This window comes from Coenobita brevimanus, chromosome 73 (assembly GCF_032717465.1).
Source record: "Coenobita brevimanus isolate Jiangsu-jjx chromosome 73, ASM3271746v2, whole genome shotgun sequence".
NCBI classification, from domain to species: Eukaryota; Metazoa; Arthropoda; class Malacostraca; order Decapoda; family Coenobitidae; genus Coenobita; species Coenobita brevimanus.
Window position 1 is genome coordinate 12,880,465 of NC_137026.1, and position 25,017 is coordinate 12,905,481.

Genomic DNA, 25,017 nt, shown 5'->3' on the forward strand with positions numbered 1-25,017 from the left:
ATCACATCCACACCACAACGCTCCTTCACTTCCTCATTTGTCAGTCTCTCTCCATGTGACTCCACATGCTCCTCTCAGATGACTCATTTCCACTGCTCTCACTCTTGACTTCTGTCCCTCCAACTAAGTCCAAGCTTCATTTCCATACGTTAGAGTTCGTATGACAATACTGTCATGTATTAACTTTTTCACATCCATGCTCACTTCCCTGTTGCTTATCACTGCTTTCAAGGAACCAGCAACCTTTTTTCCTCGTTGCGTCTGGCAATAGATAGATAGATAGATAGACATTTTCAAGCGTTTCACCCTCTAAACTTCCATCCTTATCACAATAACCAAACACTTATACACACTCACATTTTTCATTTCCTCCTCATCCATCCTCCCTGTACATTCACTGACTTCACTTCTTTTGAAGACCATATCTTTACTTTTGCCAACGGCCATACCACGTTGAGTACACCGCTTCCCATCCGATCAGCGAAGTTAAGCAACGTTGGGTCTGGTTAGTACTTGGATGGGTGACTGCCTGGGAACACCAGATGCTGTTGGCATCCCTACGTGTCAAGTGGGGTTGGTGGAGGATTAATGCCCCTCCCTGTAAAACAATTAACTCTAAGCCCTTGGCCACCCTGTTTGGGATACATGGCATCTGGCAATGAATGAATGAATGAATCTTTACTTTTCTCTACATTCATCTTTAGATTCCATTTCTCACACACTCTCCCAAACTCATCCACCAAGCCTTTGCAGCTCCCCTTTGTTTTCAATTAATAACACAATGTCATCTGCAAAAAACAGTACAGGGAGTTTCCAAACACTGCCCTCTCTCACTAGGGCTGCTCCAACATCCACTGCCCTACCTTGTATCTCTTTTATAACCCCATCCATATACAGCCATGGAGACATGACACATCCCTGTTTCAATCCAACTTTTAGATAGAAGAATTCACTCATTTCACTGGCCACACTCACTTCAGCCTTAGTACTCTCATACATACTCTTCATGGCATTCAACAAATTCCTGTCGACTCCATATGTTCTTAACCCTTTCGTATGCAGTGACACGTTGTGCATCATTATGGTCTTTCCTCGTGAATGCACAGTGACACTTTTAGCGTCATAAAAGCACAAAAAATTCTCCAAAAGTTAAGTTTTCAGGTGATCTGTGTCATTTTTTAATGCATCATGGCTTGTCCGGCTCTCATCAAAAGTAATGAGTTGGCATTCGTGGGTCCTGAGATGCGCCGCAGCGCAGACAGATTGATTGTAGCGCATGGTCATGTCCCTTTAAACCTCCTCTATTACCCCCGTCCCAGGCACTCATCATATTTCACTATACCAATAGTGCTTGTCTCTACTTTTTTGGGCACTATTGTGATTAGATTTGGTGTTTGCAATAGGAAATAAGATGTTTGTGAATCATTCCTGGTCGTTATCAGCCGTTGGCCCAATGAAGATTGTGCCACCTGTTTTTCGCTGTGGCCCCACAACTACCCTGCCTCTACCCTGCACCAAATGTGAGTATTCAATCATTGAAATAGTGACAGTGAATCAGGTGAATACAGTGTGCAATAACTAGTGAACAAGGAGATGGTGAAACGTCCAGCAGCTTTAGGGGGAGGCAAGAAACCGCCTTACGACACGGCATTGTCATGAACGGAATAATTGGCAAGGTGTTGATGAAATCATTGTTTTATGCTGATATATGTGGGATAGTGTTATAGTGCAATAAATAGGAGTACAGTGCAACAAGTGTACATGATAAAATATTGGCTAGGGCATGAGTCATGTATGCCTTACAAACATGGCACGCTGTGATCATGAGGGAATGAAATAGAGGAGGTTTAGGGATACTTCATTTTATTTTACAGTATATAGTACAATAAGGAGTACAGTGCAACGAGTGTATGTGATAAAATATTGGCTAGAGCATGAGTCATGTACACCTTACAGCCACAGCATGCCTTTGTCATGAGGGGATGAAATAGAGGATATTTCATTTTATACTGTTATACTACGAAGGGTGATCAGAAAGTAATGACAGTTCGTGCTATAACATGAAAACCTTGAATGATGGGAGGTAGGGGAGCAAGGAGAGTGCACAGTTGCCTGTCCTTACGAGTTTGAACTTGTCGCCGTATGCCTGACTTTTCTTGTTTTATTGTTGTGAGTGAATGCTTCACTCTTGTTTTTGCTCTCTGGCCAGAAACATGGATTACTCGAAAGAAGGCTGCAGGTTCTACATTTTTACGAGGTGGAAACTGGGAAAGAAAGCAACAGAGATTCGAGGGGAATTATTACAAGTTTTTCCAGACACTACTCCTTCCCTGGAAACTGTTTCCCGCTGGATTCGTGCTTTCACAGCAGGAAAAACTGAATTGAAAGATGAACAACGCTCTGGACGCCCCCGGACATCCGTGACCGAAGCAACAACTGTCCGTGCACGGTCCATCATTGACGAGGATCCGACTGTAACTCTTAGGTTCTTAGCCTTGGAGCTTGATATCAGTTATGGGAGTGCATATGACATCGTGCATGAACAATTACACCTGAGGAAGAAGTGTTGTCGATGGATACCCCATTTGTTGACTGATGAGCAAAAGGCTGAACGGGTGAGGATTTGTCGTGTCTGGCTTGCTGAATTTGAACCAAATGGTCCAAAATGGTTCTCAGATGTTGCTACTGGAGATGAGTGTTGGATTTCATTCTTCACAACCCGTGACAAGCAGTCAAACATGGTGTGGTTGGGCGATGAAGACCCTCGACCTCAGATTTTGAAGGAAGGATTTCGCAGCCGGAAGCGCCTTTTCACCATCTTTTTCAATTCTCAAGGACCAATATGCGTGGATGTGATGCCTGAAAAGTCCACTATCACAGCCCAATACTACACAGACCAGGTCCTTCCACAAGTCTTGGAACACAAGGCCAACACCGCACCAACCCGCCGTCGGTCTCGCCTTTTGCTGCACCGCGACAATGCTGCACCCCACAAAGCTCGCCTCACTATGCAGTACCTGGAACAACAAGGTATAACTCTGCTCCCCCACCCACCCTACTCCCCTGACCTGGCTCCCTGTGACTTTTGGTTGTTTCCAAAAATTAAATCTGCCATCGCTGGGAAGCAATTTCATCGCATCCAAGACTTGGCACGAACCGTCAATTCAGAACTCCGAAGTATACCGTCTTCAGAGTACCACGCTTGCTTCATGAAGTGGAGAAAGAGAATGGAACGCTGCATAGAGGTTGGAGGGGAGTACTTTGAAGGAATGTGAGTCATAGTTTGATAGTTCTTCATGCTAATAAAAGTTTATGGACTCACTGTCATTTCTTTCTAATCACCCCTCGTAATTCCGTATGCTTGTTGTGTGAAATAAAGCATGAGTATTATAGTGATATGTTTATCGTATGCTTGTGTGGAACAAGGTAAACACTGCTTCACGTGCTCGTCAGAAAATATTGTGGTGCGATACCTGAAGTATAGCACATGTGACCTACAGAGCACATTCATGCACTTTTAGTGGTGGAATATACTGTGTATCTCATAAACTGATAGATTTGGTTATGTGTAATGTGAAAAGAAAATGGAAGAGTGAACACCATGCTCGTAAGAAAAACATCGTCTCCTACCACCGAAGTTTAGTGCAAAGGTCACAAAATCCAATGTGACATACAGAGCATGTGCATGTACTTCAGTGGTGAAGAGTTTCTCATACAGTGTCTCATGTGAAATAAAAACAGAAACAGAACAGTGTGTTCCCATTACAAAAGTAGTGTCTGCTACTCCTGACTTAGTGAACAGGTAAGGGCCACCTGTGTGACCAATGGAATATATGCATGCACTTTAGTGGTGAAATGTACTGTGTATCTCATAAAGTGATAGATTTGGTTATGTGTAACGTGAAAAGAAAATGAAAGAGTGAATCACGTGCTCGTAAGACAAACATCGTCTCATACACCTGAGTTAGTGCAAAGGTAGTGAAATGGAACTTGACATATGGAACACGTACTTGTACTTTTAGTGGTGAAATGTACTGTATATCTCATAAAGTGATAGATTTGGTTATGTCTCATGTGAACAGAACATGTAAACAGTGCAGAGTGTTCTCGTAAGGAAAATATCATCTCCTACACCTGAGTTAGCGCGAAGGTTGTGAAATGCAATGTGACCTACGGAACACGTGCATGTACTTTAGTGAAGTATACGGTATTTCTCATAGAGTGATAGATTTGGTTATGTCTCATGTGAACAAAACACGTAAACGGTGCAGCGTGGGCTTGTAAGAAAAACATCGTCTCCTACACCTGACAGCGCAAAGGTAGCACTACTTCTCTTGTACACAAGAATTTGTAACGAGCACGCAGTATGCTTTTTACATGTTGATTACACGAGACATAACCAAATCAATCACTTTGTGAGAAATACAGTATATTTCACCACTAAAGTACATTCACATGCTGTGTATGTGATGCTGGATTTCGCTACTTTTGCGCTAACTCAGGTGTAGGAGACGATATTTTTCTTATCAGAACTGACTGCACCATTTACATGTTTTTTCACATGAGAGGTAACCAAATCTATCACTGTATGAGAAATACAGTATATTTCACCACTAAAGTACATGCACGTGTTCCATAGGTCACGTTGCATTTTGCTACCTTTGCACTAACTCAGGTGTAGGAGACGATAGTTTTCTTGCGAGAACATGCTGTACTGTTTACGTGTTTCTTTCACGTGAGAAATCAGTAAATCTATCACTTTATGAGAAATACAATATAGTTCACCACTAAAGTACATGCACATGTTCCATAGGTCACGTAGGTGGCCCCTACCTGTGCACTAAGTCAGGTGTAGCAGATTATGTTTTTCAGGGACATACATGTATATCATGAATCCTTGTGTTGTGCTAGTGTTGAGCAAAGTTCTTGGCTGGCTGTGAATACAATACCTTGATTGCTTTATTTCAGCTTACAACCCTAGCACAGCAGTTTCATTCTCCAGTTGGCTTGCAATGACAATAAGTCTTTTGCAAAGATGAAACAGGAGTTGGCACCAGACGAGTAGAGAAGACTCCTCGATGAGATTGAGTCAGAGAGTGATGGCGAGAGTGAATGTTCTGGGGCGGAGATTTACATCATGCCTTCCGGCCAGCAAGTGGAGCTGCCCCAACGCCCTCCACCATGGGAGACAACTCCACCATTGGTGGCCAGCCTCAACTCAGGGCTCTTCCCACCTCTAGGACCTGCCTGTCCCACCGCTGTCTTTGTCGGCTCTCCATCTCCAGGCCCCTCAGACCCCTTGGCCAAGCCAGTGTCACCGGAATCCGGGCCATTGTATGTGACCATGGCCCCTCCACTGGTTTCCGCTGTGCAGGATGCTATGGTGACATCCTCGCCAGCCAGGCCGAGGAGAATGGTGTCCCCAATAGAGATGTATTGATGTATCAGTATTGGTGGTATCGGCCCATTTTTAGAGTATCGGAATCGGTATCAGCTGATTTTCTGCCGATACTACCGATACTTAAAAGGAATTTAGTGCATAACATATCACTCACAGGAAGTTATTTTGTTAAATAGGATTTGGATGTTTTATAAGTATGAAACATAAATTATTGGTAAAATCCAATTATTTAGTATCATTAATTTGAGTACATGGTGCTTAGTAATGCAGTACATCCTTTGGTAATGAGCCACATCTGCCACCATGGACATCTACAAGACAGGTTGGTAGCCTTGCATCAGCAGCTCAGGACCCTGCCACAGCCCTCAGACTGCAGGCACCACCCTCCCTCACTGGTATCAGTATCAGTCCAGTTTTGTGGTATTGGCATCGGTATCGGTCAAAATTTTGGTATCGGTACATCTCTAGTCCCCAGAGCCCTCTGTCTTGTCCTTGTCCTCATCTGAGCTCTCCCCTCCTAGACAAGGGCACCTTGGTCCGCTTCCTGGTCATGAGGGATGTCCAAGGGGTAGGAGGGCAGGCCGAAGGGTGTTGGCAGGCCGACTCACTGCCACTGCCGCCATCGCTGGTGAAGAGGATCCCGGGTGGGGCAGTGGCCCGTTCACACCAAACCACGGGCTGTTCACTGGCTCCCCAGGGATCAACGTGGATATCCCAACAACTCCGCTGCAGTTCTTCCAGCTCTTCTTCATTTGCGAGTTGTCATATCTCACCATGGAAACCAACTGGTATGCCACATTCCTGGGGACTCAGCTGGATATCTGGTTCACCTGTAATGAAGAGGAGATGGCCAAGTTCCTGGGGTTGTATGTGTTCATGGGGGTCGTGCACATGCCCACCATCAGGCACTACTGAAGGAGTTCTGAGCTGCAAGACTTCCTAAGGTTCAGGAGGACGATGAGTGGAAGGCTCTTCATTGCCATCCTGAAGCACTTTCACACTTTCAACCCATTCACCATACCCTGGGACAACCAAGATCAGCTCATTCCGTTCACATGGTCATGGGGTACCTCTACCTCTTTCAGCGGTTCTAGTCAATGTACCAACCCCAGGAGCAGTTCAGCCTCGATGAGGGCTCTCTGGGATGGAAGGGCAGGCTCTCCTTCTGTGTCTACAACCCCCAGAAGCCCACCAAGTATGCCATCAAACTGTACATGGTGGCTGAGTCATCCTCGGGCTACATCTGGAACCTCGAGGTCTGGGTGGGGGTGCAGCGGACCCTTGAGAACACCGTGTGGTGCCTGGTAGAACTGTTGAAGGACCAGGGCTGTAAGTTGTTCATGGACAACTATTACAATTCTGTAGCCCTGTGCAAATGACTTCACAGCAGGCATTTACATGTGTGGGACCTACAGCTGCCTAGAGGAGCACCACGCCAGCTGCAGGCCATCGCCAGGGCTAAGAGCCTGCACAAGGGGGGTATGGCGTACAGGCACAAGGACAATGTGCTCGTCTTGCTGTGAAGGGACAAGCGCATTGTCAACATGGTGTCCACCTTCCACAGCACTGACACCATTCCAAAGAGGGTTTGAGGGAAGGTGCGGGGTAATGACAGGCAGACAACCTATGTGGAGATGGTTATCAACAAGCCCGTTGTAGTGGAGGACTACAACAGGTACAGGAGTGGGGTGGATCATTTCGATCAGATGGTCCAATACTACCCCATCCAATGGTGAACCATCAAGTGGACGAAGATCACCTTCTGCTTTGTCCACATGGCACTCTTCAACGGCATTCACCTTGTACAAAAAGTACACACATGGGACAGTAACACTTCATGAATTTGTGGGGCAGATCTCCTGCGATCTTCTGCACTTCCACGAAGAGGACTGGATCACGTCTGGACATGTAATCCACCATGCCCTAGACCTACCTACCTGAAGGCCAGCACCAGCAACACCTGGCAACCAGCAGGCACAGGCACCAGCACCAGGATGGGCCCAGCCACCACCAGCATCAGCACTGCTTGCAGGAGGACCACCACGGGTCCCATCACCACCGCCAGCACAACCTGCAGCAGGCCCATCACTGATGCTGTCACTGCCATCAGCACCATCTGTAGCAGGCCCATCATGGGTGCCGTCACCGCCACCAGCACTGCCTGCAGGAGGCCTATCACGGGTGTTAGCACCGCCACCACCTACAGTTGCTGGTCCGTTGGGAGAGCCTGTGCCTGGGCCTGCAGCTGTCCTTCCCGCACGACAGGACTACAGAGAACGAGGGCATCCAACCAAGCGCTGCTGGGTGATAGACGACAACGTCAGGTTAGACCGCACTCAGGGCCACCACCGGGCGAGGATCCCCAACGGGAAGATGCTCGGGTGTACCTTCTGCTTCAGGTTGGGGAAGAGGAAGGACACAAGGAACATATGTCCTGTATGTGATGTGCCGCTTTCCATGGGTGATTGCTTTGAGCGGTACCATGCCAAGCAATACCTTCACTAGTGGAGCAAACACACACACACACACACACACACACACACAGTACAAAACTCCTCACCTCCAAACCCATCTGGTCCTGCAGGAAGAGTATCGCCACTGGAGAAGTAAGTGATTTTCTTTTATGATTTATCTGTTTACCTATCTTTATGTCAGTATATTTACACATACATATATATTGTTCTTTACATCAACACAAATGACAGGGAAATAAGTACAGCATCAGTTTCAGTTGTGGTTTCTGAGAGGACTATAAAGAAAACCAAATGTTATTTTATAATAGTATTTAGAATAAAACTGAAAAAAAAAACATACCTAGCAAGCATAAACATGTTTGTGCGCTATGGGAAAATAACATAAGTGACTGCAGCTGATGGCGGTTCAGTGCGCAGGTGGGTACACCATAGTTTTTTGCATTTTTCTTGAAAATTATGAGGCAAAGGAGAACCGTTCTGGTCTCAAATGAAAGCCCATGAAATTCTGCATACAATGATGAAAAAAAAAAAACAACACTGCCAAGAAAAGTATTTTGCTAGAGCTCCCTGAATAAAAAATCTTTTGTCTGTCAGAAATAGGTTTTACTTTTTCGCTTTTTACTCGAAAACCGTACCTCATATCAAAATGCCAACGATCCCATTCGAAAGCTAATAAAATTCTCTTTCTAGTGATGGTATAACATGTAGATATAGATTTGTAAACATTCAAGTTATGATGTTGGGAAGTGAGATGAATGTTCTTGAATGTTTATTCATACTGCCCTAACGTACATATAGTGTGTTCTTACCTACCTAATTCTTCTTACCTAATTGTATCTTTACAGGAATGAGTCAAGCTCGTACTGTCCCGTGTCTTAAACCATATTTATTGTACATATCCTTAAATTTGTGAATTGTTTTGGCACACACTATTTCATTCGGTAGTGCATTCCATTGATCAGTTGCTCTGTTTGGGAAACTGAATTTCCTTACGTCTTTATCATCTCTTCTTATGCAGTTTTTTGCAGTGTCCTCTTGCTGATGCTTCTCCGTATGTTAAGTAATCATTTATGTCTATTTTCTCCTTCCCTGATATGCACTTATATAGCATTATCATGTCACCTCTTTTCCTTCTCTTCTGTAGTGTTGGTAGATTCAGTTTATTTAGTCTTTCTTCGTAGCTTAGGTCCCTTAAGCTTGGTATCCATCTTGTAGCGGCCCTTTGAACTTTTTCAATCTTGTCTATGTGTTTTTTGAGATGAGGACTCCAGACTACTGATGCATATTCCAGGGTTGGTCTAATGAATGATGTTATTATCCTTCTTAGCATGTCTTCATTTATGTATGTGAATGCTATTCTCATATTTGCAAGCAGTGTATACATGTGGATGTGGTTGAAAAGATTAGGAGAAATACACTGAGGTGGTTTGGACATGTGGAGAGAATGGAGAATGAAACACTGACTAAGAGGGTGTATGTAGGTGAGGTGGAGGGAGGGAGAGGGAGAGGTAGACCGAGGATGAGGTGGAGGGATGGAGTTGAGAGGTATATGAGGGAGGGGGGGGTGAGTTGGGGGGAGGGGAGTCAAATGGTGGGTGACAGAGTGACTTGGAGGCGTTTTGTCTGCGGCCACCCTTTGCGGGATTAGGGCGTCGGGCTATAGATAGATAGATAGATAGAGAGTATACATGTTCCGTACCTTCTCGCTGATGTGGTCAGCCGGAGATAGTCTGTTATTGATAATCAGATAATCACACCTAGATCCTTCTCTCTTTCTGATGTGTATAGGGTTTTATTTCCTAACTTATAATCCCAATCAGGTCTTTTTCCACTTTTACCAAACTTGATTACATGACACTTGTCCACATTGAATTCCATTTGGCATGTATTACTCCATTCATGAAGTTTATTTAATTCTTCTTGTAGCTCTTTACAAGAGTCTGTGTTAGTAATTCTCCTTTGTATTTTTGCATCATCTGCAAACATATTCAGATAGCTCTCATTTCCAGTGTTACTGTTTATATCATTTATATACACTAAAAACATGATCCCTGTGGTACTCCACTAGTAACTTCTTTCCATGATGAGTAGTTTCCTCTTAGTACTGTTCTCATTTCTCTTTTTATGAGAAAATCTTGCATCCAACAAAACAGTTTGCCTCGAATTCCTCCTTGATGGTACAGTTTCCATAAAAGTCTTTGGTGTGGTACTGTGTCAATAGCTTTCTTGAAATCTAAATAGATACTGTCCACCCATCCTTCTCTTTCCTGTATTGTGTTTGTTACTCTGTCATAGTAGCTCAACAGATTAGTAACACATGATTTTCCTTTTCTGAAACCAAACTGTCTTTCTGTTATCATGTGTTCTTCTAGATGATTTACCCAAGCTTTTCTTATAAGCTTTTCTAATACCTTGCTTACAACACTGGTCAGTGATACTGGTTGGTAGTTGAGTGGATTTTGTCTATTTCCTTTCTTGAATAAGGGGGCAATATTTGCTTTCTTCCAAATATCAGGTAGTTTACCTTGACTCAAGGATTTCTTGAAAATTAAAAATAATGATTTACTTAACTCCTTTGCACATTCTCGTAGTACCCAACATCAAATTTCATCAGGACCACTTGCTTTTCCTCTGTCAAATTTACTTAACTCCTGTATTACTTTTTCTGCTATTTGTATATCTGGTAGTATGTATGAACATGCATGTTCCACATAGTCCCTCTCAAAATTTTTTCTTCTGTAAGAACTAATTGGAAATTCTTATTTAGTCTTCACAAATATCTTTCTCTTGTGTATAAGTGATTCCCTCGTCCGTAATGGATTGTATTATATCTTTTACTTTGGTTTTGCTTGTGATGTAGCGTAAAACAGCTTTGGTTGATCACTAGTTTTATTTATTATATCCTCCTCAAACTGTTTTTGGGCTTCCCTCCTTATTCTTGTATAATCGTTTCTTGCCTGTTTGTAATTATTATACGCCCTTTCACTATTGTGTCTTCTGTATCTATTCCACAACAAATCTCTTCTTTCATTTGATTTTTTACATTCTGTATTGAACCATTTCTGTATTTTCTTATGTTCTTCTTTGTGCTGTGGGATGTACTTCTGGACTCCTATTTCATAAAATTCACAGAATTTTTTATATACAGCATTTAAATCTTGTCCTCTAAGCTTATTTTCCCAATCAACTTCTAAGAAATACTTCTTTAGGTCTTGATAATTTCCCTTTTTATAGTTTAGTCTCTTTTTGTAACTTGCATTGCTGTTAACTATGTCATATGCTATCCTGAAGCTGTAATTTAGTACTGCATGATCGTTTTTGCCGAGTGGAGGGTGATATATTAAACTGTCAATATCATTTTCTTGCCTAGTAAATATTAGATCTAGCACTGAAGGTACATCGAGTCCTCTTTTTCTGGTGGTTTCCCTCACATGTTGCGTTAGGAAAAACTCTTGCACGAGATCCAGGAGATTTTGGTCCCAACAGCTTTCTTGGCTAATTATATCTAGAGTATTCCAATTTATATTTGTATTAAAATTTCCAGTTAGTATAATTCTTTCCAATTTCCATTTTATGTAGTAATGATCTTAAACTCTGAATTGTACTCTCTGCCAGGTTCTCATATTTGTCTCTTTCCCATGTGTTTGATCAGGGTGGCATGTACAAATTGGCTACAATTACTTTTCCTTCAGATGTGTTGATCTCTACTGCAATGAGTTCTACTTGTGATGGTATATCTAGTTTTATTTCCTTGACTTTTAGATTTTTCTTAGTTAATATTATAATTCCTCCTCCCTTTTTTAAATTTCTGTCTCTTCTCCATATATTGTATTCCTCTAAGTTTAGTATGTCATTGGATATCCTTGGTGTTAATTTTGTTTCAGTTAGGCATATTATTTGTGGTTCATTTTCTCTGACATAATCATTCATCTCTAGTAATTTAGATACCATTCCATCCACATTTGAGTACATCAACTTTATCATCTTGTTTATATACTTGTCATGACAACTACCTTCCTCCTTTTTCTTCCATCCTGTTTGTGTACCACTTTCGTACCTGCAATCCTATTACTTTGTAAAAAATTTTGTTCTTCTCCTCTTCTGATCTTCCCTCATTTTTTTTTTTTGCTTCCTCCCTCTTCTCTTTCAGTAATTCCAGTTCCTCTTGTGTTAGGCATCTTTTTATCCATACATTTTTGAACTCCTCTTTTTCCATAAGATTCTTTGCATTTTTTAGTATCTCCTCCACAGTGTTTACACTCTGGAAAGTCACCTTTAGAGGTCTTGTCTTGCTTTTCTCGTATTTCCCTAACCTTTTGTGTTCCTCTATGTCTTTACTACAGATTTCCTCTGATACTTCTTTCAGTAAGCTCATTACATTTGCCATCTCCTTTTTGTCTCTTGTGATCTTGTTTTTTACTTCTTCATCTTCTATACCAGTGATTACTATAGTTTTGTTTATATCTACTGAATCTCTGACTAACTTTGGATTGTTTTGGATTATTCTTTTCACTTCCTGTTTAATGCTTTTTTGCTCCACCCTTGTTTCTAAGTCTTTCTTTACTTTCACCATTTCAGCATACGTGGTTTCCACATCATTTTTGTAGCTTAGCACAGCTTCATTCACCTGTGTTATCTTCTCCTCAATATCACTGCTTTGGTCTATCAGACTGTTTACTTCCCTAATTGTCTCTGTATCATTTTTGAACTCTTCCATAACACTCTCCTGATTGACTACTGTACTTGCCATTTCACTCATTTTCTTCCTTAGTGTACTCAGTTCCACTGTTAGTTCACTGATGGTTGTGTCTTCCTTGTTGGCCTCCCTTCCTAGTTTTTCTATTTCTTCCTTTTGCAAGTGCATCTGCTTCTTTATTTCATCAATTTCATTTTTGAAAGCCATTTCTAGTTCGTGTACACGTTCAACCAGTCTATTGTGAGTCTCCACTTCAACCAGTTCTTGGTAAAAATCATCATTTTGCTTCCTACCTTTATCCCTGTTCTTTTCCAAATTTGCTTTACTAAAGTATGTGTCCATTTTGCAATACTAAAAGCACAGTGTACTTACTGTACATTCCCTGGGGCAGTTGTAGTCTAAACAAACCTCAGCTGACTGAGCGCATTCTTTCGCCTCTTGGTTCTCTTTTCTGTTTGAACAAGTCTTGTTTAAACTTCTTCTTATTTTTTTTTTTTTCTTTTAATAATGAAAAATCATTTAGTCTAACCTGGTACAGAGCTTGATTCATATAAAGATACTAATTTAGGTAATGCCACTGGCCGTGTTGGTTCGGTACGGAGCACTGACGTCACACGTCTGCTACCTCTGACTCCCACTGTGTGTGTGTGTGTGTGTGTGTGTGTGTGTGTGTGTGTGTTTTTGGCTTATTGTGTAGAACAAACATCGACGAATAGGAATATGTAGGTTTTGTGGCAAAATAAATATGTTTGGGCAGTGAAAATAAGCTGCAAATACACTTTTTTGGAGCAGGCAGCAGGTGGCGAGGGGTGGGGAGAAAGGCGATATGTTGTGGAATGCGAAACTTATTAAAACTTATCGCGAGCAAAAGGGTTAATACTTTCCATATTCCTTTTCTATCCACCCTGTCATATGCTTTCTCCAGATGCATGAAGGCAGCATACAACTTCTTTCCCTTCTTGAGAAACTTTTCCACTGAAGATCTAAGAATGACTATCTGATCTACACAACCTCTTTCCTTCTTAAAACCTTTCTTCTCCAACTAATTCCTCTGTTATTTCCCTAACTATGTCAATAAGTAATCTACCATACACTTTTCTTGTTACACTAAGAAGACAAATGCCCCTGTGATTACCACATACTTCTTTTTCCCCTTTGCCTTTATGCAGAGGACTAATTATACCTGACTTCCGATCCACTGGGACTCTACCTTCCTCCCAGGCCAATCTGCACGTCTTCCACATCCATTCTACTATTATCTCTTCCCCTATACTTCAGCTTTTCACCACACACTCTATCAATTCCTGGGGCTTTCCCCATTTTAACTTTCTTCATTGCTTCCACAACTTCCATCCTACTGATTTCTTCCTCTCTTCTCACATCCCTCCATCTCCCAGCCATTCCCTAGCCACTTACACTTGCATTACTTTCATTCTCTGTGTTCAACAGTTCTTTAAAGTGTTCTCTCCATCTGCTCACTTTTTCTCCCTTCTCTGCTAGTAATCTACCATTTATATTTTTCACTCCCCAGCTAACTTCTTTGGCACCCTGTCTAAATCTCTTTACCTCTTTCCAGAACATTTTCTTACATTCACTCCACTTTACACTCAAATTCCTTCCAAATTCCTCATCCACACTCTTACTCTCTCTTACTAATCTTTTCACCACTCTTGTCCTCTCTACATATAACTCTCTCTTGCGTCTCTCAGCTTCTTCCATGCCCCTGTTTCTCACCCGCTCACTATATGCTTTCTTCATTGGTGCCACAGCCTTTCTCACCTCTTCATTCCACCATGCTGTTCCCTGCATCCCCTTTCGTCTTCTCTTCAACCACTCACCACTTCCCATGCTGCACAGATTTCTTCAATGACTATCATGCACACACCTTCCACATCCCCTATCTGCTCGAATCCATATTTACCCAATGGCTTCTCCACTTCCCTCTTAAAGTCTGCCTTTTCTCCCTCCTCTTGTAATTTTTCCACCCTCCTTGTATGCACTACTTCCACCTGTCCTTCCCTTCTTCTATTTCTCCATTTCCATTGGACCTTGATTCTGACCACCACTTGGTGGTGGTCAGAAAGTCAACTCCCCTAGCCTCTATATACTCTTACATCCGTTACACACCTTCTCATCCTTTCATCCACACACACACATAACCAATCATCACCTTCCGTCCGTTCAGTTCACCACCCACCCTTCTTATCACTCGCCTCATATACCTATGGATCATTTTGTGCCTGAAGAGGGTATTGGCTATCACTAACCCCCTCCCGGCACAAATGTCCACTAAAGCACTGCCATTCTCATGCATCTCTGCCAGCACACCCCACTCACCAACCACTCCATCCACCTTCACATTCCCTACTTTTCCATTCATATCTCCAATCAAAAACACTCTCTCATTCCTTTCAAACTTTTCAAAGCATGCATCCACGTTTGTCCAGAACTCTTCTCACGCTTTCCTTGCACGATCTTGCATTGGTGTACACGCACACAATCACCCACATTTTTAGTCCAACTCTCAATCGTACCCACACAATCCTAGAGCCAACTGATCCATGCTTTCTTATATTCTCCTTCCATCTGTTACTCACATCAATACACACTCCTTTTGCCCTCTTATTCTCACCTACTCCTGCACATATACCCCAACCATACTCCCATTCTCTCACACTCTCACCTCTCCATTTAGTTTCATTTAATCCACATACATCCACTTTTGCTCCCTCAAGCACATAGACAATCTCTCTCTCTTACACCTCATCATTACACCCCGTACATTCGAAGTAGCTGTCCGTACCATGTCCTTTGTTCGGTCCTTAGGGTCCTTAGTGATCACCTTTTGGTCAGTCCTGGTCCGAGGCTTCTTGTTCGTATTTTTAGTTGGTTGTTTTCCGGGGAGGGGCATTAACCCTCCGCCAACGCACTTACTGTTACGTAGAGAACATCTGTTGATTGGTTATAAGGTTACCACCCAGTGTTGTAAATGCTTTCCTGGTTTACAGAAAATCATTTAGCTTGCCACTCAATGTAGAGCTACCCTAAAGACAGAGTACCACTACATTAAGTGGGTGGAAGTATGAAATACATTACCTGTCTTAATTCTCCCATATCACTTTCGAGAACATGGGCAGACGTGGTCAAAGAAGCTTCCACATCAGCTTTCCTGTGCTTTTCAGCCTGTTGCTCAATCTTTCGGCATCAGCTGCCATTTTTTGGCATCTCCTTGAGTCGACTCTGTCAACAGGTCCCAACTGGAAAGAGCCAATGGTCCCCACATTACCTCTCTGATCGTCAAGGTATTGCCTGTTCTGTATAGGAACCAGAAATAAGAAATGTGTGCATTGTATTGCATGCCCAATGGGATTCAGCTGAATAATGCATACATAGACCCAATTAAATATCAGAGAAAACATTCACCTTCTTTCTAGGAGGACAAATGCAGACAGTATGCTGGACTTGACAATTTTCTTTGCTGCACTTCACAGATTTGTCATCACAGTTACGGACGGGCAATTCACATTTACAGGCGGAAATATCAAAAATCTTATCTAACTTTGCATTCAGTTTCTGTTCCTGAACTGTAGGAAGAGATTTCCTGTTGATGGCTTTTGCTTTCTTGAAGCACGCTCTGTTGACCATTTTCACCACGTAATACTCTTCATGCAGGGTAAGCCGTGGGTTGACTGCCCGCCAGATGTCAGTGACATTCTTTGCTATCATCTTAGCAATAGCGTAATCTTTTACATGGGGATGACTGTTCTGCAGATAATAGCTATACTGTATTACTTGGCAGAGTGTAGGAGTTTCGGTTTTATCCAGTGGCAAAAGGTGACTGCAGAACTTTTTGGCTGTACCAGTCTGAGTTGACACTGCAGAATCGTGAGTTCTTCCCATTTTCAAGAAATGTATCACAACATAACATACCTGCAACATGACAAAAGTCAAGCTTGATGAATGCACATAAACTAAGCTTTCATACAAACGAAAATCAGAGTAAAAATGTGATAAAATTCAATGGGGTCACTGATATTTGTATTGTCTTTAGATCGATTTCCTCAAAAAACTATATGAGTGATGGATCTAAAACTTCTCGTCAAACATCATAATACTGAGTCCTAACTATCTCTACTTGTCCAAGATAGTTTTATAATCAACCTACCTTACTGAGCATAGAGCCACCTGATATGGAAAGAAGAGACATAAAAAGTAACAGAAAGGGAAGGGAGAGGTAAGATGAGAGGAAGGCAGACAGAAATAAAATGAGAAAGGGGAAGGGAGAAGTTCAGGACTACCATACGTCAAGTGAGTGAATGATTGTTGCCACCACCTACTACTTTCAGTCATTGTTTAAATTTTGTAATTACAATTGCTACCCCTGGGGGTAGTTTTTTTTGTTTTTTTTTTCAAGAATACTCCCCCAATATCCCTGCATGTCGTAAAAGGTGACTAAAAGGGTTGGCGAAGGGTTTGTGCTCCTCCCCGGAAAACAACTAACTAAAAAGACAAACAATAAGCCTCGGACAAGGACTGACCAAAAGATGACGATCAAGGACCGGGCAAAGGACATGGTCATTGGAACATGGAATGTAAGGGGAGCGAATGATGAGGTGAAAGAGAGAGGGATTGTCCAGGTGCTTGAGGGTGTGAAAGTTGATGTATGCGGAATAACTGAAACTAAATGGAGAGGTGAGAGTGTGAAAGAATGGGAGTATGGATGGGGTATATGTGCAGGAGTAGGTGAGAATGAGAGGACAAAAGAAGGAGTATGTATAGTTGTGAGTAAAAGATGGAAGAAGAGCATAAGAGTATGGATCAGTTAGGTCAAGGATTTGTGTGGGTAAGATTGAAAGTTGGAATACAAATGTGGGTAATTGTGTGTGTGTATGCGCCAACGCAAGATCGTGCAAGCAGAGTGAGAGAAGAGTTCTGGATAAATGTGGAAGTGTGCTTGAAAAAGTTTTGAAGGGATGAGAGAGTATTTTTGATTGGTGATATGAATGATAAAGTAGGGAATGTGAAGGTGGATGGAATAGTTGGTGAGTGGGGTGTGCCTGCTGAGGTAGATGAGAATGGCAGTGCGTTAATGGACATTTGTGATGGGAGGGGGTTGGTGATATCCAATACTCTTTTCAGGCACAAAATGATCCAAAGGTATACATGGCAAGTGATGAGAAGGGTGGGTGGTGAACTGAATGAAAGGAAGGCAATGATTGATTATGTGTGTGTGGATGAAAGGATGCAAAAATGTGTAATGGATGCAAGAGCTTATAGAGGTTGGGGGAGTGGACTTTCTGACCACTACTTGGTGGTGGCCAGAATCAAGATCCAATTAAGATGGACAAATAGAAGAAGGGAAGAACAGGAAGAAGGAGTATTTGTAAGGAGAGTGGAAAGGTTACAAGAGGATGAGAAAAAGGCAGAGTATAAGAGAGAAGTGGAGGAACGATTGGGCAAATATGAATTGGAGCAGATGGGGGATGTGGAAGGTGAGTGCAGGATATTCACAGAAGAAATATGTGCAGCATGTGATGTGGTGTGTGGGATGAAGAGATGACTGAGGGGTGTGCAAGGAAGAGCGTGGTGGAATGAAGAGGTGAGACAGCCTGTGGCACAAAAGAAGAAGTTGAGAGGCAGAAAAGACAGTTATAGGTAGAAAGAGAGGTGAAAAGATTAGTAAGAGAGAATAAGAAGAGAGCGGATGAGGAATTTGGAAGGAACTTGAGTGTAAAGTGGAGGGACTGTAAGAAAATGTTCTGTAAAGAGGTGAAGAGAGTAAGACAGGATGGAAATGAAGTTAGCAGGGGAGTGAAAGATAAAAATGGTAGATTACTAGTGGAGAAGGGAAAAAAAGTGAGCAGATGGAGAGAACACTTTAAGAAATTGTTGAACATAGAGGATGGAAGTAATGCGAGTATAAGTGGCTGTGGAATGGCTGGGAGAAGGAGGGAGGTGAGAAGACAGGAAGAAATCAGTAGGATAGAAGTTGTGGAAGCAATGAAGAAAGTTAAATTGGGGAAAGCCCCAGGAATTGATGGAGTATGTGGTGAAATGCTGAAGCATGAGGGAGAGATAGTAGTAGAATGGATGTGGAAAATGTGCAGATTGGCCTGGGAGGAAGGTAGAGTCCCGGAAGATTGGAAGTCAGGTATAATTATTCTCTTGTACAAAGGAAAAGGGGAAAAAGAAGTGTGGTAATCATAGGGGCATTTGTCTTTTTAGTATAATAGGAAAAGTGTATGGTAGGATACTTATTGACAGAGTTAGAGAAAGAACAGAGGAATTAGTTGGAGAAGAACAGGGAGGCTTTAGGAAGGGAAGAGGTTGCGTAGATCAGAAATTCATTCTTAGATCTTTAGTGGAAAAGTTTCTAGAGAAGGGAAAGAAGTTGTATGCGGCTTTCATGGATTTGGAGAAAGCATATGACAGGGTGGATAGACAAGGATTGTGGAAAGTATTAAGAATATATGGAGTAGATGGGAAGTTGTTGAATGCTGTGAAGAGTATGTATGATGGTGCTAAGGGTGCAGTATGTGTGGATGGTGAACTGAGTGAATTTTTCTCTTTGGAGGTTGGGTTGAAACAGGGATGTGTCATGTCTCCATGGTTGTTCAATCTGTACATGGATGGGGTAATAAAAGAGGTACAAGGTAGGGTAGTGGATGTTGGAGTGGCCCTGGTGAGAGAGGGTAGTGTTTGGAAACTCCCTGTACTGTTGTTTGCAGATGATACTGTGTTGTTGAGTGAAGACGAAGGAGAGCTGCAAGGCTTGGTGGATGAGTTTGAGGGAGTGTGTAAGAAACAGAATCTAAAGGTGAATGTAGGGAAGAGTAAAGTGATGGTCTTTGAGAGAGGTGAAGTGAGTGAATGTACAGCGAAGTTGGATGGTGAGGAATTGGAAAATGTGAGTACGTTTAAGTACTTGGGTAGTGTGATGAGTAAGGATGGAGGTTTGGAGGGTGAAGTGCTTGAAAAGGTGCAGCAGGGAAGAAAGGTTGCTGGTTCCTTGAAAGCAGTGATAAGAAACAGGGAAGTGAGCATGGAAGTGAAAAGGTTACTACATGACAGTGTTGTGATACCAACTCTAACGAATGGAAGTGAAGCTTGGATATTGCTGGAAGGACACAAGTCAAGAGTGAGAGCAGTGGAAATGAGTTATTTAAGAGGAGCCTGTGGAGTCACATGGAGAGACAGGCTGACAAATGAGGATATAAAGGAGCGTTGTGGTGTGGATGTGGATGTGATAGGAAGCGTTAGGAGGAATAAACTGAGGTGGTTTGGCCATGTGGAGAGGATGGAGGGTGAAAGACTGATGAAGAGAGTGTATGTGAGTGAGGTGGAGGGGGGAAGAGGGAGGGGAAGGGCGAGGATGAGATGGAGAGATGGGGTGGAAAGGTATATGAGAGAGGGGTGTGTGAAGTGGGAGCGGGGCAGTGAAATGGCGGGGGACAGGGCGACGTGGAGGCGATTTGTTTGTGGCCACCCTGAATGGGATTGAGGCATCTGGCAATAGATAAATAGATAGATAGATAGATCTTTGTTTTAGAAATGCTTCACATTTAAGGTCTACTGGTTTCTGTATTTCCTCAGGAAGTACACATTAATCTGTAGATTCCAGGTCAGTGACTTATAAGAGTATTACATAGTTGCATTGATGTAGCATTAAGTACTTCTTCACTAGATAGTCTGCTGTTGTGTATGTAATGAAGTGATCTGTGATTCCGGTGTGTGGTGAGAGAGCAGCTGGACGTTCACAAGGCAGCTTGCAGTCAGTTCATCAGAGGAGCTGATGTGGACCCCAACTAAAAGGTAATTATTGTGCCAAGACTCAAATCTTCATGTTGATGTTTCTGCCTCTGCCTTTATGAAGTGTTGTATTGTAAACCATTGTTTTGCATAGCTAATGTACTCCTAAGTTGTACCGTTCGTTATGCAAGTGGAATCTGCGCAGAAATAAAAGCTTGATGTGGGGTCTGACAGACCCCAGATTTTTTTTTTTTTTTTTTTTTTTTTTTTTTTTTTTTTTAAACATGTGATGTTTATTTTTGTTTTATCCAAAAAACTTGTCCTTACCAATGCCCTCCTGATTCTTGATGACTTTCACGGGAATAGTAGGGTAATTTCAACATCTGGCTCTAATTTGGCCCTATAGGGCCATTGGGGTTTTTCAGACACCAGATTACCTAACATGTAAAAGTTCGGGTCTGAGAGACCCCAGATTACCTTTGATGTGATATTGTTACCACTTCATAATATGCATATTTTTTACATCCAGGGCTCCATTTTTAGTCTGTATATACTACAAACATCTGTTAACGTGACAAGCCATGAAAAAAACTTTTACCTGCACTAATATTCAACTGCAATCACTGCAGATGGGAATGGAGTGCTCCTGCTGCCTCCACTGTCAGTGCCCGGTGTGTGCAGTGATATATTAGTGCAGGTAATTTTTTTTTTTTTCATGGATTGTCATGTTAACAGATGTTTGCAGTATATACAGTAATCCCGCATATTTCGCGGTAGTTACGTTCTTGTAACCCCCGCGAAAAGTCAATTCCGCGAATACTCTATTAACAATTGAAAACTTGCACTTTTGTCCACCATGCTGCCCATCACACAGTCCATGTCCATACTGATTGCGAGACAATTCGCCGTCAGACAATTCCCCGTCAAAACATGGACGATTCCCCTTCAGAACAATTCGCACCCTGGACGATTCCCCGCCATTCTATAAATATACTAATCAATACTTTTATAAATATACTTATTAATTAATCAATACTTTAATAACTATATTTCAGGGGGATCCAGCAAAGTCTATGTTCAGTAGCATAGGTTCTGGATATTATTTATTAGTTGCACCTTTAGTCAATAATTAACTTGTTTCTTCCTCGCTGTAGTCGCCTTTGAATTATATTCTAGCGTCACCCATAGCTATCTTCATTAATGAAGGCGAATTGTTTTGTGTTTGTTGTGACTGCGAATTGTCCCGAAACCTCCATACTCATCCCGAAATACCTTCTTACAAGATTGAAAGCACATACTCCATTATGAAGGAAAAACGTAAACACCGTACTGTAATACACAATTATCTACACATTTATTAACAAAACAGTACAAAATAAAAAGATGCGTTAACTGGTGATAGCAAACACTCGCACGGTCGTTTCTTAGCTTGTCCAGTAACACAATTTTCTCTGCTAAGGTCATAACTTGATCGTTTTGTCACTTTGGAGTTCTTACTAATTGTATTATTAGCCTTTGGTGAGGCTGGCTTACGTCCTGGGGCCATATGGAAAGCAAGTGGGAGGCAAGAGGCTCATATCATAGTGCGGTTACAACCACAACAGCCACTTAAGGCAGTCAGGCGTGGACTGAAGAATGCGGGACGGAGAGCAGTGTTGCCATATCCAAACAACGAAATTATGCTAGGGCAATGAAAAAATTATGCTAGATTGAGCATAGTTGTTCCAAGTAAAAAATGAATTATGCTAACTTGAAGCTAAATGATAAAATTCTATACATATTCGTGCAACATATTAATTATGTATTGTTTACTATGAAAATATTAAAATGAACCTACATACAGTAAGAGGATAAATATCGGTATCTACCCATACTGCTTTTTCCCACGAAACTTACGTTTTTCTGATGGATTTTGATGTGATTCGTTCGATTTTGAGCATCATTTCCGTCGGAAATAACCAGATTTTGAGATATGACCCCCCCCATCCCCCAGAAATAATGAGGGATCTTTGGGGAATCGGGGGTTATAGGGAGGGGGGGAAAACACAGAAAATGGTCATTTCCGACTGAAATGAAGCAGAAAATCGAATGAATCATACCAAAATCCATCGGAAAAACCTAGGTTTCATGGGTAAAGTACAAAGCTCAAACTTATCCTAACCTAACCGAACCAAACCGAACCTAACCTAAAACCTAACCTAACCTAATCCAACCTAACCTAATCCAACCCAACCAAGCCCAAACTGAAAGTAACCAATTATTCAAACATCTTGCCTTATTCTTCTCTCTCTCTCTCTCTCTCTCTCTCTCTCTCTCTGATTTGTAGCTTTTATAAAATTATTCTAAAAATATTCTATTCCGTTCTAAATTATGCTAGAATGATTCTAAAACTTCTAATATGCTAAAAAATATTCCAGACTCGAAAATTTGATCAAAATTATGCTAAAAGAATAAAATTATGCTAGATATGGTAACACTGGCAGAGGGGCCACGGGAATGGGACAGAGGGTGGCGTGAGTTTACCGCGCTACAATTGGAAGCTGCGGGAATTTCATTTTTTTTTTTTTTTCTGTATATTCAAGGATATTTTTGTTGAACTTATTAATGCTAAGAAAATCTGCGAGAGGGCAAAACCGTAGACAAAAAATCCGCAAAAAATGCGGGATTACTGTACAGACTATAAATGGAGCCCTGGACATAAAAAAAATATATGGATATGAGGAAGTGGTAATTGACGGTAACCAAATATACATAAGAATTTGTAGGTGATTTTGTACTTTCTCAGTTTCCGGTGAAATATTCGTTTGCTTTGTTTCTCCATTTCTCAGAAGAAGTTCCCACCATCGGTGATGTGTGGACCACCTACTGCTGGAAGATGAAACCTTTTAGTTTTCATAGGGCAATTAAAAAAAAAAAGGTGTAGAAAAAAATGAAAGTTTTGATTTAATATTGTTATAAAAAACATAGTGAAAAACTGAGTTTTTTTAACATTAAAATAAAGTATTATGATCTAATTCCATGTACAAATAAGGATTTTGAAATAAATGCAGTGTAACTTTTTTATTTTTTTTTATTTTTTAATGTTGGGGTCTATCAGACCCCACATTACCTAAATATGTTAAGTCATTTAATTTACCTATCTAGGGTTAAGAATCCCCCTTGTTTTGGTATTTGGGAAAACCGAATTATAAATTTTCCCAAAGATCCCTCTTTTGGCTGTTTAAAGTTTATGTTATCTTCAGTACAGGAGTGATTCCAGTATAGTTTGGCTTTTTGTCAAACTGTGGCACAGTTGATGCTATCCATGTCTCTGATGCACAATAATGAGGTGGTAGGAAGTTCAGAATACATTCCAAAAGTAATATAGCAGTTACTTGATGATTACACATTTTAAGGGTCAAAGATGTAATGGTCATGAATGAATAAGTAAAGTGATATTAAATGTTAAATTATATTTTTTGCTTATAACAGTCCATGTTGTACACAGAGATTTGCAAACAAGCCCCTAGTAAGACAAAGACACAGCATTTTTTCTTTAGCTGTTTTAATATACATTACTATATGTCTTTTATTGCTGTGCAAATTGAATAACCATAAAAGTGAATCTGAACATTTTTTTTTTTTGTTAGATAGTATAAATGAGCTCCATGCAAAATTAAGGTTCACTGGACAGTGTAATTAAGTTGATGAAGATGCTGGTCTAATGGCAGCTGTTGTTCCAGGTTCACAGCTGGAGGCAGAGCAGTGAAGCAGTCATAAACACTGTCGTCATCAGGGTGCTGCCTGAGTAATGGATGATAAGTACAAAACAAGACTGAGGGCACATCTTATGTTGTGTTAGCACATCCAACAAGAGGTGCCTCAGCCAACAACTTACAAGTTATTATCCATCTAGTGTCCTGTGGAAGATTTTTTTTTTTCCCCTCAAAGGAGCTGATTTTGAATGATATACCTGGTGTGGTATCCTTTGCAGTATCTTTTACGGCAGAGACAATAGGTAACAGCATTTGAAATAAGGAAGATGGTGGTAATATGCTTGAATTGACAGCGTGACTCAGCAGTGATGGCCTGTATGTTTAAAGTTACGGTTCAGAAGCATTCACGTGTTAGCAATATTTCATCCTTTGGCCGTGTCAGGCAACTGTGGTCACTCTACTAATTATTCTTTGTGGCAAGTCAGGCGACTGTAGTCCACAGCCAAAAAGAACACATTTCCATCTACACATCTGTTGTTTTTGTGTAAATACAGTAAGTTTTGATTTCGTTTATTTGCCAGCAAACAGTATACCTGTGTCTAGTGTATATATACAGGTGAAAAACCTTGCTTGAAGTAAGTATCTTGTCATTATAGCAAAATTAGAGAATAGCACAAATTAATTATTTTTGCATTTTTTCTAAGAAAATTACAATGTTCTCAAACAAATATGGTTAGTTTTGATATCTCTTTATGTGCCAACAGACAGTGTGCTGTACATGTGTCAAGTGTAGATATACAAGTGAAAAACCTTGCTTGACATAAATAATTTTGTCGTTATTGCAAAATTATCTATCTATCTATCCATTGCCAGACGCCTTAATCCCTTATACGGGGTGGCCACAAACAAATCGCCTCCATGTCACCCTGTCCCCCAGCATTTCACTGCCCTGCTCCCAATTCACACACCCCTCCCTCATATACCTCTCCACTCCATCCCTCC

General features: G+C 41.4%; 1 protein-coding gene and 1 non-coding gene across 2 annotated transcripts in view; both read left to right on the forward strand.

The window, feature by feature from the left end:
• Positions 1-435: 435 nt before the first annotated feature.
• On the forward strand, positions 436-554 carry LOC145407583 (5S ribosomal RNA). Its single transcript, XR_013898737.1, has one exon. It is a non-coding gene; the product is annotated as a 5S ribosomal RNA (ribosomal RNA).
• Positions 555-6,498: 5,944 nt separating this feature from the next.
• Positions 6,499-25,017, forward strand: part of LOC145407480 (uncharacterized) — a 273,053-nt gene continuing 254,534 nt past the window's right edge. The window contains exons 1-2 of the mRNA XM_080278410.1: positions 6,499-6,730; positions 7,416-7,800. Of these exons, the coding sequence (XP_080134536.1) occupies positions 6,499-6,730; positions 7,416-7,800 (617 nt within the window). The remainder of the gene's footprint in view (positions 6,731-7,415; positions 7,801-25,017) is intronic.